The following is a 16,549-nucleotide window of genomic DNA, read 5'->3' on the forward strand; positions in this document are numbered from 1 at the left end:
ATAAAAATAAAACAACTATAACGATACATGTTGAACTCCAGGGCATATTGTGTACTCTCTTTGCTCCTTTTTGTGATGACTAATACAGTTGCTATGTGAGAAGAAATTTGTATACAAATTAGAGTTCAGCTAAAACAAATCCCTATATACCATAAAGAGAAAAAAAATTGAAACACAAATTGTCAAACTCTATCACAATAACTTTTCTACTCAATCCTTAGAACTGCAAAGATTTACATTTTCCAGATCACTTCAAAGAATTAAAATAAGCAAACTAAGTCCTGTGATTGTGCCAGGTCTTCCTAAGAGAAAACAGATTCCTTTCACTGTTCTTTCAACCACAGCAGATTTATATAATGTGGTCATCAACTGCATAAGGTGCAGATCTGGATTACCTATTGCAGATGGGCAATTTTGGCTTAGAAAGTAGGTATCTGACCCTGGTGAGATGACTAAGCTTCATTCAGTTAGTGTTCCTTCCAGAGGCAGTACTTAACTAAGCAAGGATCAAGAAATAAGGGGAGGCTCAAAATCTCATAAACATATATAAAAAGCTGCTTTCAACTGCCTTTCAGCCTGAAGGAATTCATGCCACATCTCCCACTTTCCAGGAGCATCCCCAGGCACCAGCCTCTAGTCTAGGCTGGAAAAGGATATTTTCTGTCGCTGCTATTGGAGCTCAGCAATTGTATAGCCATGAAACCAAGTTTGTTGGACCAGGGAATGTACAAGTAGGGAGATTTGCCCTACATACTGCTGTTGAAGGCATGTACTCTTGGTTCTTGATTTCTTGATCTCTTTCTATTTCTATCCAATCATCATGTCGCATAAGATCCATAAACAAGAGCAGAGAAAATAATTTTGCTTTCCACCAAAGCTGGAGGTTCACAGGGGGCCCCTCCCACATTAATTTATAGCCTGATAGTCAGCATATGCTTGTGAATATGGGAAAGTGGGTTCGAATTCCCCCAGTCTCTGGAGGCTGAGAACTTAGTCTCCCACTTCCTGGACAAACATTCTAACCAGAAGGTTTTTCACAAGCTATTTTTGAAAGCTAATCCATGGAAAACATTGTATTTAAAATATGGTAAAACTTCAGTCTTCTAATACCAATTGTGAGAAGCGTTAAGAAATTTTGACAAGTGAAAAAAATTGGAAACTCCTTTTTGATGCTTATTGTAGAATAAAAGTGATAACTTCATAGATGCATTGACTGGAAAAAATATTTTAAAATCATAAAAATGAAGATCATGCTTTCACAGGCGCGTTTTCAACTACTGAGTTGGAGCAGTCACTTGCAAGAGTCTTATCCAAGACACAATTTTTCACCATTCTCTTTAAACCAGAGCTGGTTCTGTATTTCCCACAGACAGAGCTGAGGTCACCCTCTGAGCACCTGTTTGCACTGGTATTTTCAGCAGAAGGCTCTACACCAGTCTGACAGGTTAGGTTATTGACATACATGTTGTTTAGTAAAAATTTCATCTAACTCATGGATTCTAGAATATGGAATTTTTAGCAGAATCAGTAAAGGGTTTGTTCTGACAGGTTTTGCCCCAGATTATTTCACAATAAATAATTCTGCTTGCTATGTTTTCTAATGAAATGCTAGCTACATTTTTCTGTACAAATGTTACATTATATAAACTATTTAGGACTTGCTCCCCCTGCCCCGCAATTTCCGCCCCCCCCAACATTTTCTGAAACAACTGAAGTTCCTTTTGGTAATTGGATGCATTGAAGCTGAAATTGATAATTAACTGTCTTTCAGCTTAAAAGATCATTATAAAGTCAAGCATCTAACCCAGATAATTACTATAGCTGACATTTTTCTTTAATTTCTTCACCTTCTTACAGTCTGTGGTATAAAATACCTTATCTGTGTCTCCAGATGACAGCTTTTAAAAAACTAAGCCCCCTTTTCCCCCCTGAAAATATCATCTGCATCTTTCTAAAAATTCATTCTAAAGATGTTAACTAATTGGATTTGACCTACAGCGAACATCTCACTTTCATTTTTCCCGCAAGGTAAATCCTAATCTTCTACCAGTAAGTATAGAAGAAGAGTAGATTAGGAAATATTTATTTACTACTTCAGCAGCTTTAACTATGTAAAACTTCAAACACATTTCCATAAGGATTGTTGAGAATGCTTCACTCCTGAAAATGAGTATAGAGGGAATCTACCATACAACAACTGTCATCTGTTCATGGTAGGGAACAGATTCCAGTAGTAATTACTTCAGCAGAAAGATTTAGTAACTGTGGAAGTTTTAAAAGGCAGAAGATCCGTCGGGCATATAATCACTCGTGATCTATCTACTGATGAATGTTCATGAAAAGTCAAAGTAGCTGTTAATAAGGATATGCTTACAACACATAAGGTTCTGGTTATAGTACAGTACTAGTACATAATTAGCACACCCATGATAACTTTAATGCCGTGAGTAGTGATAGCAATAATAGTGATGACATCACACTTCCTCAACATGAGTCTACAACATGCCTACAACATGAGTAGTAAGAAACCTGATCAATACTTTTCAAAGCTACCACAGTGGACTTGGGTATTTAATCTTCTTGAGATCTGCTACCTGTGCCTGTGAGATTACATTTGCCTGGACCTGACTATCATCTGCAGTGCAGTCTCCCATTAATCTAACTATGAGGCCTTTTCTTCAGCAAAACAGCACCTTATCCACATAGACACAGAGACAAAGAACAAATAATACAATTTGGGTTTGTTTTCATTTATTTCTGTCAGCCAACCGATATCCTTTCTTTTCATAAAATTAAGGCTCTCCATGGCAGACACTTCCAAAGTTACACAGCTAAGATACTAAACGTGAGATTCCAAGAAGTTACACTTTCTTGCATTCAGACATGTTCATGATGACAAAAAGGTATCAGAACTAAAATAAATCTATCAGCAAAAGAATTGGAGCAGTTTGTAGGGAGATGCTAATGGCAAGGCTGTCCAAGCCCCATAAAATCAAAGGAAGTAAAGAAAAAGTCTTACATTTTTTCTTTAATGAAAGGAGCAGGAGAAAGCTCTTATTTTTTTTCTGACTCTTGGCATAGAAATTACTAATACTTGATACGAATCACACAGTCACTCAAAGAAGCAAAATGCCATCAAGCTAACAGACTGCCTTGACATGAAATTCTTTTTCAGACTGAATTTTTCCCTATGTGAGAATTAAGTGCTAAAAAAGCTCTGGAATATACATAAAAATTAGAGGAATTTGTTATGGGAACACAATTTTAGTTTTCCCCTCCTCCAGTTTCCCTCTGTTATAGAAGCAAAAGAAAGTCAGATGAGAAAGTGAGGCTTTTGTTTGTCTCCCCTTTGCTCTGCTTACAGACAAAGGAAGAAAATTAGAACACAAATAAAAAAATCTGCTCCTGCAAAATATTTACTTTGTAGCAAATAAAACACTTTTCTACCAGACATTCAGTTGAGGAAATACTTTCACTTAGATGTCTGTAACTGATGGGTCTACAACTGCCTCCAGTCAGTACTTATAACAGAGACCAAAGCTGATAGCGATGGATTTTTCCATGTTTATCCAAAGAGGCAATAACCATAACCCAGTGTGGAAAGTAATCATCAGAATTCAGAAACTGCTTTAAATGAAATGGATTTAGTGTTGTACAAAACAGCTCTAGTATATGGAAAAAAATTGCTCTTGTCTTTAGCTGTGGTCACATTTCTGGCTTGGGTGAAGGGATCCCTTCATCCCTTGGGTGAAGGGAATTAGCAGTGCATTTTAAGTGCCCTCTTATATAAGTAATCATCATCATCATAATCATTATTATTATTATTGTGTCCTGTTCACTCTGCAAAACACTGATAGTTAGTTCCCTGCAAATGAAGTGCAAACTCTTCCTGACATTTTATCTTTTCCTATTTTTATTCAGTCACATTGCTTCTCCAAAGGTTCACTTGCTATAGAAAGACCTTTCTCAAAGAAACTCATTTGATTCCATGGCATGTGAGACATTCCTTTTTTGAAATGGCAAGCAGCTGATATAGCATGCTGTAGCACAAAAGGAGTAAGTTAAAATGCCAAAAATTATTTCTTGGGAAAGTCAAAATATAGTGATATACATCCTGTCACTTAAAGGCCATAACCATCTTGTTCTAGTTTATAATGACATGATGCTATAAGTGATAAAGGCAATTACGAATTTAAGAATTACTCCCATACTATTATCTATTATCACACACAGACTGTTTAAACATTTGGCGAGTACTCAATGAATTGCTTAGCATGTGGTGCTCTTCTTATCAACCTGCAAGTGAAATAATCAATATATTTGGCAATACCTTCTGAAGCTAGCAGAAGGAATGCTAGAAAGGAATAGGCGTGACAGAGGACCTCTTAGGAAGGTGTTTTTTACAGGATACTTACTGCTGTTTGGATTGTCACCTATAATATGATGTCGGCCACTCCAGTACCAAAGCAGCAATGTAGCATCACGAGACCCAGACACGATGTAGCAATCACCACCAATATAGGACTCTGATCTGGCAAGGCAAGTCACGACATCCCAGTGGCCAAAAACAATCTGAGTTAATTTTCCTGGTGGGAGTGTAAAGTGATACAAATTCAGGTTTTTAAAGTCCTTGCTGCATTTAGAAGTCATTAACTAAATCATGAACAAATATTCGGTTCAAATGTAATTTTTGCCTCATGGCCCTTAATTAGAGTTCACTACATGCTACAAAAAGTTAAAAAATTACAAAGATAAAACTTTTTTTTCTTTGCTTTTTATGTCTTATTGAGGGCTGTGATCTGTGTCAATCCATATCCTAACCCTTATCTCTGAAAATCAAGTCAGTGCTGCAGTCGCTGAATATTAAGTGGAGTTACTGATCCATCAGTACTTAAGCAATGGTGTTAGAACACTATCTGTGAATTTATTTCATGAATTATATGCATAAGACAGCACATGAACTTTTCCATAATGGTGCTACATTATTATATTAAAAAGTATATTTGTTCTACATTAATGTCAAACTAAGGTTTACTGTGATCATCAGCTCCCTCTTTCTATTATTGCAATCAGTTTTTAGTAATATACTGAATGACATTAGGCTAAGCAATCAGACAAAGAAACAGAATATTGGTTCTTGGTAGCAGGCTACGCAACCTGCTTCCTTATTACATGAAATAAATAGAGAGAAACAATATAGTCATGAAAATATTGTAACAAAAAGTTTGGTTGATCCTTTTAATATGATCAATTCCCTGAATATAACTATGGCTTTCAAAAACTGTATGCCTTTCTGTTTCCTTTTACACTCTTTATCTTACATTTTTAAAAAAAGCATCTTAAAGCTATCATGCTCAAACAATCATGCAGAATTTTATAAACTGCCCTTTATCATTTATTGAGGGGTAAGCGCAGATATTAGATATGGTAGTATTAAGACAAGGGCTCACTTTGTGACCCAAGAAGGAACAGGTAGTAATATTTAGTGTCACCTGTTTCCGTAGAATAAACTCGAAAGCTCTTGTCCCAGAAACCACAAATAAGAATGTAGCGATTATCTGCTGTGACCACGAAGCAATGTGCATTGATCTGGATGCTCTGATCCACAAGGTCTGTGATCTGCCGTTTGTTCACACCAGAGTTATTGGCTGTAACAAAATGCAAAACACATTTTACAAGTAAGCCATTCCAACACCTTCCTGTCATCCACTTACAGGAGAAAATGAATACATTTAACTTTCAATGAACTGTGAATTTGTTGTTGAGTAAGCATTTTGAATATGAACATTTAGAGCTGTCTATATGGGTGTCAGAAATACAAAATTATTGTGAGATTTCTGGTTTCCCTTTGAATAAGACAAAAGATTTTACAGGAGATGACAATTTCTTCTACACTGCCTGATGCACTGCATAATATGTGGTAATATTTTAAGTGTTCTGCTGAAGTACTCGCCAAACCCAAACTGAACTAGGGGAAAGTGATGGAAGTCCATTAAAAATACCAAGTCAACGCTAACAATACTGCAGAAAGTCAGCTCCTGCTGGTTGGTATCTCTCCTACAGAAAACATCCCAGCTTGTATCGTGTGACCTTGGCATCCCCCATACCTGCAGATGCTTAACTGGATCAAAGACATCAGGATACAGCTAGTGAAGCTCCTCACGTCTAATGTGCTTTTTCAACACTGTCTTATCACCTGCTCCTCAAGCAGGCAGCCAGGCCACAGTCAGCAATGTTAAAAGAGGCGATGTCACCTGGAAATTTCCCCAGACAGAGGGAAAAGGAATGGTTCATGCAGAATCCCACCACCCTGACTATAAAATGGAGCTGTTAGGAAGGACTAGGAGTAACCAGCCAACATGCTCGGTACTTCCTGCGACACAACAGGCTTTGGCAATGCAACAAAGCCGTGTCCCTCTCACCTAACATTAACTTTCTAGAAGTTCAGTATATAATATAAGTTAATTACCTATGCTCCCTCTATACTTGCTGGAGAGAGAGAAATCGCTTCACATGGCAAGTCATCTCACCCTGTAATAGCTGTCCAAGTGCTAGACAACTCCAGAAGATGGTTTCTCTTTCTACAGTAGCTACAGAGGGAACCTTGACAACCAACTCCAGTTAATTGAAGTTAGGTAAGATAAAACTCACTCTGACAGACATGTTTCTCCTAACGTAGGAACACGACAATGTAGGTAATATTCTGACATTTCTTTTGTCCCTATTTTTGGTTATTCTAATTAAATTGCTCACAACTGCATGAAATAAAAGACTCAACACAAAAACCCCAACCTATTTTACATTTGCTTGTAAAAGTTAATACCATGTTTATATACATGCCAAGAACACATATTTAAATTAACAGATCCTTTATATCCATCCACTGAAAGATAATAAATAACAGATTACTCAGATTTCCAGAACAGGTGGGCACAATAGTTGTGCCCTAGCTTTTGAGAGGAAAATCTGAAGAGAAAACCTTTGTCATTATATGAGCAAATGAAGCATACAGAATGAGAAAGCTAAGTCTGCTGAGGTACTTGTATATAAATCTTTCAGCCACAAATATTGACACAGACGAAAAAGGAACTTTTCATCTGGAGATGTTTAAAAATGCATTTTTTTCTCACCAATGCTGCAAAATTGTCTTTAAGAACCTTCCCTATACCCAATTTCTATCTCAAAAATATGCCTACTGGAAAAAAAAAAAAAAAAAAACCACAACCACAAACCAAATAGTTGCAAGAGAAATAATGACTTAGGAATACAAGACCTGCAATCTAACAGTTTTAGCAGATGTTATTTCTCAAAATATTTCACCTTCTCAAATATTTTTGGATTTTAAAAATACAATCATGCATGCATCAATTTAGGATCCAGTCTTCTCTTTATTAATTTAGTAATGGCAATTAAAACAATCCAAATCATAAATCGAATGAAAATAAACGGATCTGCATCTGCACTGATGTACACAGAGCTGGCTGTAAGAAATGAAAGTATGCAAACTCTACCAGACCCTCACATCTTATTTTACTAATATGACCTGATAAGAGAACAGAATTATAGATATGGGCTGACAATGTAACTCACTTAATTGGTTGTTTCTTAAATACCAATTGTTTGTGATGTTAATAACAAATAGCACTCATGTAATTCATTCAGCATCAATAGCTAATGCATTTAGTTCTTCAGGACTGACAAGAATAAATATTTTCCTATCTGCCATGTTAAATGAAGCATAATATACAAATATAGCTTAATCAATAATTCTTGAAAATGCCATGTTCAAATATATTGCTACATTTTCATCTTGACATACCAATCAATGGATCCATTTCAATTGGAAGGTGATGGGCTTGATCCAAAGAATATCCTGGGGCTCCCCGAAGGCCTACGCATGAAAAGAAGAATAAAGCACGTAGGAAACTTGTTGTCTAAATTTTTTATATGATTTATCTATGTTTAAAACTGCATTATTGGATTATTTTATATATAAAAAGTAACTTTTTACTATTACTTGTTCTACGAATATTTTAAGATACCTTCCTCTGTGCTACACAAATATGCATTTCTTAATTCTTCATGTAATTATAAATGTATGAGCACAAATTTCATCACAAGTTCTACAATCACATTCATTAAATAACTTTTAAATAGACGAACAAGAGAATTTTTATTTTTACATTGAGCACTGTATGAGATCTTACAACAGCACAGAAACTAAGAATAATTGGATTAAACATTGTTATGAGTGCCTTACATATGGAAAACTGTAAGTGACAGAAACTTGGACTTTTAATGGATTTATCTAGATATTTCAACTGGGAAATTGTGGGCTACAGTAAATTTGCTACAATTGCTCCTATTAGTTCTATCCTGAGCAGCCCTTTTGCTGTTCAAATGTGCATCAGGGGCTGCGTATTTAGTGTTATCTGCTCTCATGCCCAGACAGCACTGTTTTGGCTTTTCTGAGTACCTTTCCTAGCATATAAATCACAATGGTCACCAATGAAAACACAATTTTTATCAGGAGCTGCCAAGTTGCACAAGAATATCCTCCATAAGAGGAGATACAACATTCTGGAGATCACAATTTTCTAATACTGCGACAGACAACCAGAGGAGGTAAAAGAAAACTTTCTCTACAGCTGGCTCTGCCATCTTCTGAAAAACATCACTCTGAGAACATCTCATTCCCTCCTTTCTTTCTCTTCTTTCAAAACCAAACCAGTTTGGGACAAATCTTTACTGGTATTAACTCAGATTAATTTGCTTCTGTTGCAAGGTGACTATGTAAATGCCCTCTACTGTGTACAAACTCCAAAGTTCTACATACGTCCCACAGCAGTAAAAGTGGTCCATGTACACATTTCTGTAGACGAAACTATCCTTTATACTAGAGTTGTGATTATTAAAATAATATTATGGTAATAGTAGGAAATTAATACCCTGTCCTGGATTAGCCCCTTGCAAAAAAAAAAAGACATTGCCAAGCAGGATTTAAAAGTTAAGAAAATCATCAAATGAGTTTTGATTCTCCAGTCTTGTTTTCCTGTCTCTTTCTGCTATAATATATGCAGAAAGCATTCCTCTCTCAAATTTGCACCAGAGGTTTTCAAATGGGGTGAAATTTAGTTCACGGTTGGTTCATGACATGAATTCTTCATGTTTGCAATATGACTTATGTTTTACAAAAGTCTATATGAAAAACTAAGATCTAAGTCACATGGATTGTAAAGGCCACCATGACCTCTACCAAACTAGATGACTTCAAATAACAGTTGTTAAGGAAAACCTTGAAAACCAGGATATGGCAATAATAGTGACCTTGACTCCTTCACATTAAAGTATGGGTAGGAGCTTTGGCTTCCCCTCACTTGACAGTCTGGATGAGAAAGGGGTACCTGAGTACTAAATAAGCCTCCTCAAATGGACGAGACATGAATGATGATGGGTACAGAGTACTTGGGCAGCATCCCTGAAAATACAGGGGAACTGATTAGGAATTAGTCAGCCAACGGTAGTCAAAAGAGTATCAAAATATCAGGGGATAATTTCTGTACCTCTGAATCACTTCTGACATTGGGCTATTTGATTGAGGATGCTGTCATAAAATATAAAAAAAAAAATGTTTCATTTTCATTTTTTCCCCTCTAAGTATTTCCTTTTTATTTTAAAGAAATAGGCAAAACATTTTTACATCTAAAGCAGCTTCTCCTGATGGAGTATCATAAATGTACAGATTTGTGAAAAGCAATCAGATATCCTGTTCTATTCCTGTCCTATTGTCTAAACCACCACACAAAGTTTTTATGTGAACAGAGAACAGGTACCTTCTGAATACATGCAAAATTTAATATCCCTGCTAACATTACTAAAACTTTCAGAATGAAATTAATATTAAACATTATATCACTACTCAGATTTCAGTGATATTAACTTTACTTGCTCTGATCGTTCCTCTAAATGCATGCCTATAAGTGATCTCCCATTCATTCTTCTAAGTCTTGCTTCTAACAGCAGTCTTTGGCCAGCCTTGTGCATAGGGGGCAGGATCTATTTCACCTGACGAATTACTCACTGAGATGCTTACACTTAAGCCAGTGAATTTCCTAGGTAATCTACAATCCCTTTACGTCTACTGGAGGTAGATATCTATAACTAAATAGCACAAATCCCTCTCCAGGAGGACCTACTTCTGTCCAAGGCTGCCTCCTGTGCAAAAAGAGTGGAGGACTTTTCTTTTTTTTTGCCTAGTTCCTACAAAGTTCCTCAGCCAGCTACAGAGTCCCACTCTCAAATACAAGGTAGCTTCTTGCTTTTCCCAGGTGGTACAAAACCTTCAAGAGTTTCCAGATACTGAAGCATAAGAGCTACCCCAGCAGGGAGCTACCTTGGAAAATGAAACCCGCCCTTCCCTTCACGTACCTCATGGCCCCACCACCTATTTAGTAATCCCTGGGACAACCTCAGCACTTACTTGTCCAGGTAAGGACACAGGACAGCCCTAGCAGCAATACAGAGAGGTGAGCAGAGGAGCTGGAAGGGAAATTTGGGATGAGATTGTTGGATGGGCTTTTGGGAGGGCATGAAGAAACTTCTCTTCAGAACAGTTCACTGTCTGGCTGCTTAGGCTTGCTTAGGATCCCATGTTATCCAATGGTGCCTGAGGGGAAGGCTTATGACAAGCTCCCGGACAGACCTGAAATCTCTCTCAAGCAGCAGACAGTGCCGTATGCTCTCTGGCATGCCAGTATGTATTCCTGAAACCTGGGACACGTTAATATCAGCTGTGTCAAGAACAGCAGCACTCTCCTGAAAAGCATTATCAAAGACTGATCCCGATGTAACCACAGATCGATTGGCTGCCATGGTGATGTGCTGCTGTTAGGGAGAGTGTTTCCAGGAACTACACCAGAGAAAACACAAGCTTTGATTATTTGACACAAACCAGAAAAAAACAATAAATTTTTGCGCACAGCCAGGTGAGTGAGACTAACACACATCCAGCTAAACTGCACTCAAAATCAAAGCTGTGCCATTAAGGTCTTCAAATTCAAATGAAATGTGCCTATGAGAACCTACCTACGGTGTTGTGCCACCGATTGACTGCAAACAGCCTGCTGCAAGTGACAGTCACCACGGCAGGGATGGTCAAGTGGGGCAGCGTGTTGGCTGCTACGTGTGTGACGGGGGAATTGGATGGGAACTTCAGCACCATGATGACATCCTGCTGCATCTGATCTTTAAACATGAGGGGGCTCTGTGGAAGGAAACACTGTTGAGTAGAAAGGAGAAGAGAGCAGAAGAAAACAGAAGGGATAACACAATTAGTGAGGAGGTCTGAGGGAAAAGGAGGTTAAAAAAAGAGCAGGCAAGCGTGTGCACATACAGGGAAAACAACACTACCTGTGCGTCTACACTAGTGATGGAGGAGAGCAAGATCAGAAGCTATTATTGGATCATTACACGAGGATAAGCAGAGAATAGGTATGGTAAGGGTTATCATTACAGGGCGCAAAATGACCATTAGCATTAATTAATGTACAGTAATATGCAAAATATCACAGCAGTTAATATTCATACAATCAAGATACAAGTCAAATAAGAGCATTAATCAATTAATACATCATAAATATGAACGCTATAAACTACGACAGTTGAAAAAAGAAATTTTAAAAGGGACTCAAAAACTCACAGATATTTCATTTTTCTTAATTAATTCTTTATATGAAATACAGCATTTTCAAACAGAGACAATTTAATTCTATCTAAAACATACTTATTAGGGAGTCTGTAAGAAATTATAAACCTGTTTGATGACTCTACACATGACACAGTTTTTCATACATGGACAATAATACTATTATTAAGTACTGTTTTAGATGTTATTTTTTTCAACCACTGTTATAACAAATAGAATTATTTCTAGAAGTTCAAACAATTCTTCATACTTATCCATTTAAATTATTATTAAAAATATATTCTCCATATTTGAGAATATAAAATAAATATTATTTTTGTTTGACATCTACACATACTTGAAATAACACAGCTTACACTTCCAGACCAATTCCCACTTTTGCAGTGTACAACTCGACAGAGTGATTTCCTTGTAGATAGATAAAATGATTGAAAATACTGCACGTATTACTGTCGATTTATGAAACTTAAAAGAAAATATCTAGCTCTAAGCATTTAATCAAAGGCACTGAGGGGCACAGAGATCTGTCTTGTTCAGTCTGGCTATTTCATATGATTCTTTGCATGAAGCAGAGAGAAGAATGTGTTGGGAATGAGTTTTGGCATTCAAATTGAAATTTGAAATATACATTGTATTCTCCCAGGGGAACAGGCGGGAGGATTCCAGCATGATTTGAACTCCAAAACTTCAGTTTTGTCAAACAGGCATTGTTCATAAATCAGCCCCTAACAATGCAGCCTTTAAAACAAAACAAAACAACATGCTCGCTGTAAGAAAAGCCTGCAGTCATACTCACAGAATTAAGAATGTAAATTTGTATTTATCAAGTGTGCGTTTATGAAGACAGGGCCTTTTTATACAATGTTAGACAGGAAAAGCCAGGACTATAGGAGGCTAAAGCTATTCAAACCTCCACCTTGCTCTGCTGGAGCGCTGTGAGCCACTGCTGCCAGAAGAAAGTACAGCTGCACGGGCAACAGAGGGCATTAAAACTGTTGCTTAATGGGTACTTTATGAGCTACAAAGGATCCTCAGGTTCAAAGGGAATGCATTCCCGGCCAGCAGTTATGTCTTACCAGGTGCATGGCAGAGCTCCGAGGTGGATGGGGCTCAATAAGCAACTGTGATGGCGTCTGTCCAAAGTTCTGTATCTGCGCCTCCATGGCCTGCGGGCAAGGGAGAGGGACTGTCATGAGTAATATGCATCAAGGAGAGAGGTCAACACACTGTGTGACAATGCAGGCATATCCCAAGTCAGCCATGAAAAAAGTCCAGAAAATTCACCCGGTGCTCTCCTCCCAGGCTGCAGACTCATCCAAGTGTTAGTATTTTGTAGACAAGCTTTGCTTCTCCTTTCAAGCATGCTTCAGTTAACCAACTAACCATTCTCATTTCCAGTAACTGGCGTTATATGTGAAAATGTTAACCTGTGAGGACATGCAGTTCAGGTCTTGAGAGCGCTTTTTTTTGCACTAAAAAACATATATACCTTAATAAAGTCCTTTGTAAGGAGGAAAGTATGAGGATCTCTAATAAAATAAGCCTCTGGGATCTTAAATGGGGGGAAAGAAAAGCAAACTGAGAAACAAAATTTATGTATAAAATATAATAACACCAAAATAGTTGCTATTTCAACAACATTAGTAGGGTAAAAAACAAAACAAAATAAACCCAGAAACAAATCTTACCAGGCACATTCAGACTAATGTAAAAATCTTTCCAAGTTGCATACATTCACTGAGTATTTATTTCATGCTTAACTTTATTGCATTTTTTCCTGGCCTTTCAGGATTTACAGGTCTGACATGAAAACTTAGCAATTTCAATTCATTATTCAAGACTTAAATCTACTTTCAGAATAAACCTGGAGTAATTTGATAGGGAGCAGAATACAGCTCATATACTGAGATGCATCTCCTACTCAAACAGTTCATTAAAAAATATATATATTTAAGACATATTCTTAAAATTTTTGGCAGAATATTGCTGCTTGTAAAACCATACTGTTAAAGAACACTTCTTATTTTTCAGACAGGTACTATTTTACCTGACCTTGTAAAACTGAGAATAAAGCGTTCTTAGAAAACTAAACTGGCAGATTTTGAAATGCACTGTGCATTATGTACCTATATATACTGTACCCTGCACTACTGACCCTTAATATTTTTCTTGCAAGCTTTATGAATTTTTCATTTCCTACCACACGAGAAACATGAAAAAACACCAAAAACATGAGTATCTTGGTAAATTACATTATTTCTTTCAGACATAAAATGGTAAGAAACACAATAAATACTTTGTGATACAGAAGAATCCTTTTAATCTATGTATGTTGTAATTCCTGCAAGCCAAACTGTGTTTTCCTCTGCTTCACAGCAGAGATGTAAGAACAGATATTAGAGAGAGATGTCCTAGAAGGTCACTAATGCCTACCACCTCAATGCCCTAGATTGACAGGTATATAATGGAATACCACAAACAAATATTTGCCGAAAAAAAACTTAATGCAAATTCCAGTCAAGTGGCTGAAGGACTTTCAGCGGATCATAGCCCTAGCACATTTGTTGCTGTAACTATCCCGGTACAGGTGATTTTTTGTTTGTTGACTGATTCAGTCTCCACGGCACATAGTGTTTCTTGGGAACTGGTGAGCATCTTGGGTTTTAACATCATTTAATGATGAATCAATTTAAAATCATAGAGCAATTTCACACAAAGTCAACGCATTTCTGTGGGCATATGTGTATACACGTGTATGTCTATACAGCAGCTCTCTAGATGTACCACACAAATGGTATCTCTTTACACACTGTGTAGATACCTTCACTCATGCAGACATTTTTTACACAGGCACATAAAATTCAATTCAAGTCAAATCAAAGGTAGTATTTCCCATTACATTCAGTACTCTAGAACTGATTTGCCTGCTGGGGAGAAGGGAAGGGAATTATACTTGTTTGTGAATTTCATTTTCAAAATGACAAAGACTAATATTAACAATATCAGGCACTGTGGTATATGCTTTCATGCAGATCTGCCAATAATATTTTCAGACAAGTAATTTCCATTTTTCTTTTTTTCAAATAATTATCAAGGTTAATTTAATTTTAATTTTTGAAAGAATTCTGTGTTGAAATAAGAGTGTGAATTGTATTTGGCAGCAATACTGAACAAAACCTAGATCTTCTTCTCCCACCCTTTACAGTGATTCCTTAAATGATACTTCTGTTCTCTTGTGGGCACATTGAAATAAATTATTAAATCTTTTTTTCAATGCAGCCCAATCCTAATTTACATGTTTACTTTCATGTTGTCCAGTCTTGGCAAATTCTGATTGTTTGGCTGTAAATTCTGCACACAAACTTTGCTGGCTTTGCCTCCGAGTTCAAGTAGATTTATGATAGTAATAGAGGAAGAGAAAGAGAAGCAGAATACAATAATAAACCAGCATGAATTTTTCAGATTATGAGGAATGGACACTTAAGACATAACTGTCAAAAGCAACTGTTATTTTACAGCTCAAGATGTCCGGGTAAATACTCACTTACACACTTTATGTGCCCATAATTTTAAAGCATTTAAGTTACTGCCAAATCCTTCTGCATCCAAAACAAATGCAGAATCAAGACCTTGATATTCAGGAAATATTGCATGTTTTTGCTGGCTTGAATTTACAAGATAACCACCTCCTCCCCACCTTGTGGATAGTAACGTTATCCTTTTCTTACAAAAATGCCATTTTTAAAACTGAAAACTATTAGAAGCATTAAAAAAACTGAACAATGTTTCTTAAAAAGTACCTGTAATATTCAACTACTGCACTGAGACTATAGTCTGCACAGTACCACAGCTGTGCACAGCTACAACTGGTATTCCTCTCTGGAGCTCACACCACTTAAAAAGGACAGAAAAACCTTGTCAAAACCTAACACAGAAGATAAACATAAGCATACAGAGATAAAGTGACTGGCCCAAGGGTATTCCTAATGCTGCCTCCTATCAGATCACTTGACACAAAATGAAAAGCAGGTACACAACAGATTTGTGAACAATAATGTAATGCACTGGTTTGTTTAAAAGAGAACTCTGGCTGTATCTGAAATTAATTTGAAAACCAGTAAGTGTACACTTCAGTTCTTGAACTGTAAATCATCAAACTTTGTCTCAAATACTTCAATCTAAATAATCTAAATAATCCTTTTCTCCCATCAGATCTTCAGTATTGTGTGCAAAGTGCTACACCACTCCCTGAGACACACATTCTAGTCAAGTCAATAGAAATTTTAATAAAATAAAGTTAATTCTTGTTTCACCTTCAAACGTCCTTTGCGTAGAAAAAGCTTAGAATTCAGTGGCTGCAAGATTTAATGCTTTCGGAACAGCAAAATGGCAATTATATTAGTTTTCACTTTCTTAATAAGGTGTTGCAGAAAAGCTATTTAGTGAGCTGATTTGAGATTCCCTACTGTTTTTAATACACATAAAATGAGATTTGTACTCCAGACACTTCAGGGAGTATCAGTTAGGAAATTATCATGTATTGCAGAAAGATAAAATGGGTCTTAGTCTATTATTTGATAATTATAGGTCAGAACAAGGGGGAAAAAAATCTGCAAAAATGCTAGCAATTCAATGTTTAAAATGAGTTGATCTCACACATCCTAATTTATGCAATCAAGCAAAATGCAACTTCATAGCACTTAATATTGGCTATTTAACAATAACAGAGAGATATTTATATGTTTACATACAACTTGGTCAAGAAACCAATATACCAAATCATCCAGTCTTATGAATGATACTAACCTTAGATACAATAAGCAATATCCTCAATGTATTTTGAAC

General features: G+C 36.6%; 1 protein-coding gene across 6 annotated transcripts in view; it reads right to left on the reverse strand.

Annotated features, from left to right (window-relative positions):
* Positions 1–16,549, reverse strand: part of NBEA (neurobeachin) — a 506,742-nt gene that overhangs the window by 14,541 nt on the left and 475,652 nt on the right. For 3 of the 6 annotated variants that reach the window (XM_040584007.1, XM_040584004.1, XM_040584003.1), the window contains 6 exons: positions 12,781–12,870; positions 11,410–11,451; positions 11,086–11,278; positions 7,820–7,891; positions 5,493–5,648; positions 4,416–4,586 (listed from right to left, as the gene is read on the reverse strand). In XM_040584007.1, coding sequence (XP_040439941.1) covers positions 4,416–4,586; positions 5,493–5,648; positions 7,820–7,891; positions 11,086–11,278; positions 11,410–11,451; positions 12,781–12,870 — 724 coding nt within the window. The remainder of the gene's footprint in view (positions 1–4,415; positions 4,587–5,492; positions 5,649–7,819; positions 7,892–11,085; positions 11,279–11,409; positions 11,452–12,780; positions 12,871–16,549) is intronic. The other 3 variants (XM_040584008.1, XM_040584005.1, XM_040584006.1) reach the window with 2 other exon arrangements.

Source organism: Falco naumanni, chromosome 2 (genome assembly GCF_017639655.2).
Source record: "Falco naumanni isolate bFalNau1 chromosome 2, bFalNau1.pat, whole genome shotgun sequence".
Classification (NCBI taxonomy): domain Eukaryota; kingdom Metazoa; phylum Chordata; class Aves; order Falconiformes; family Falconidae; genus Falco; species Falco naumanni.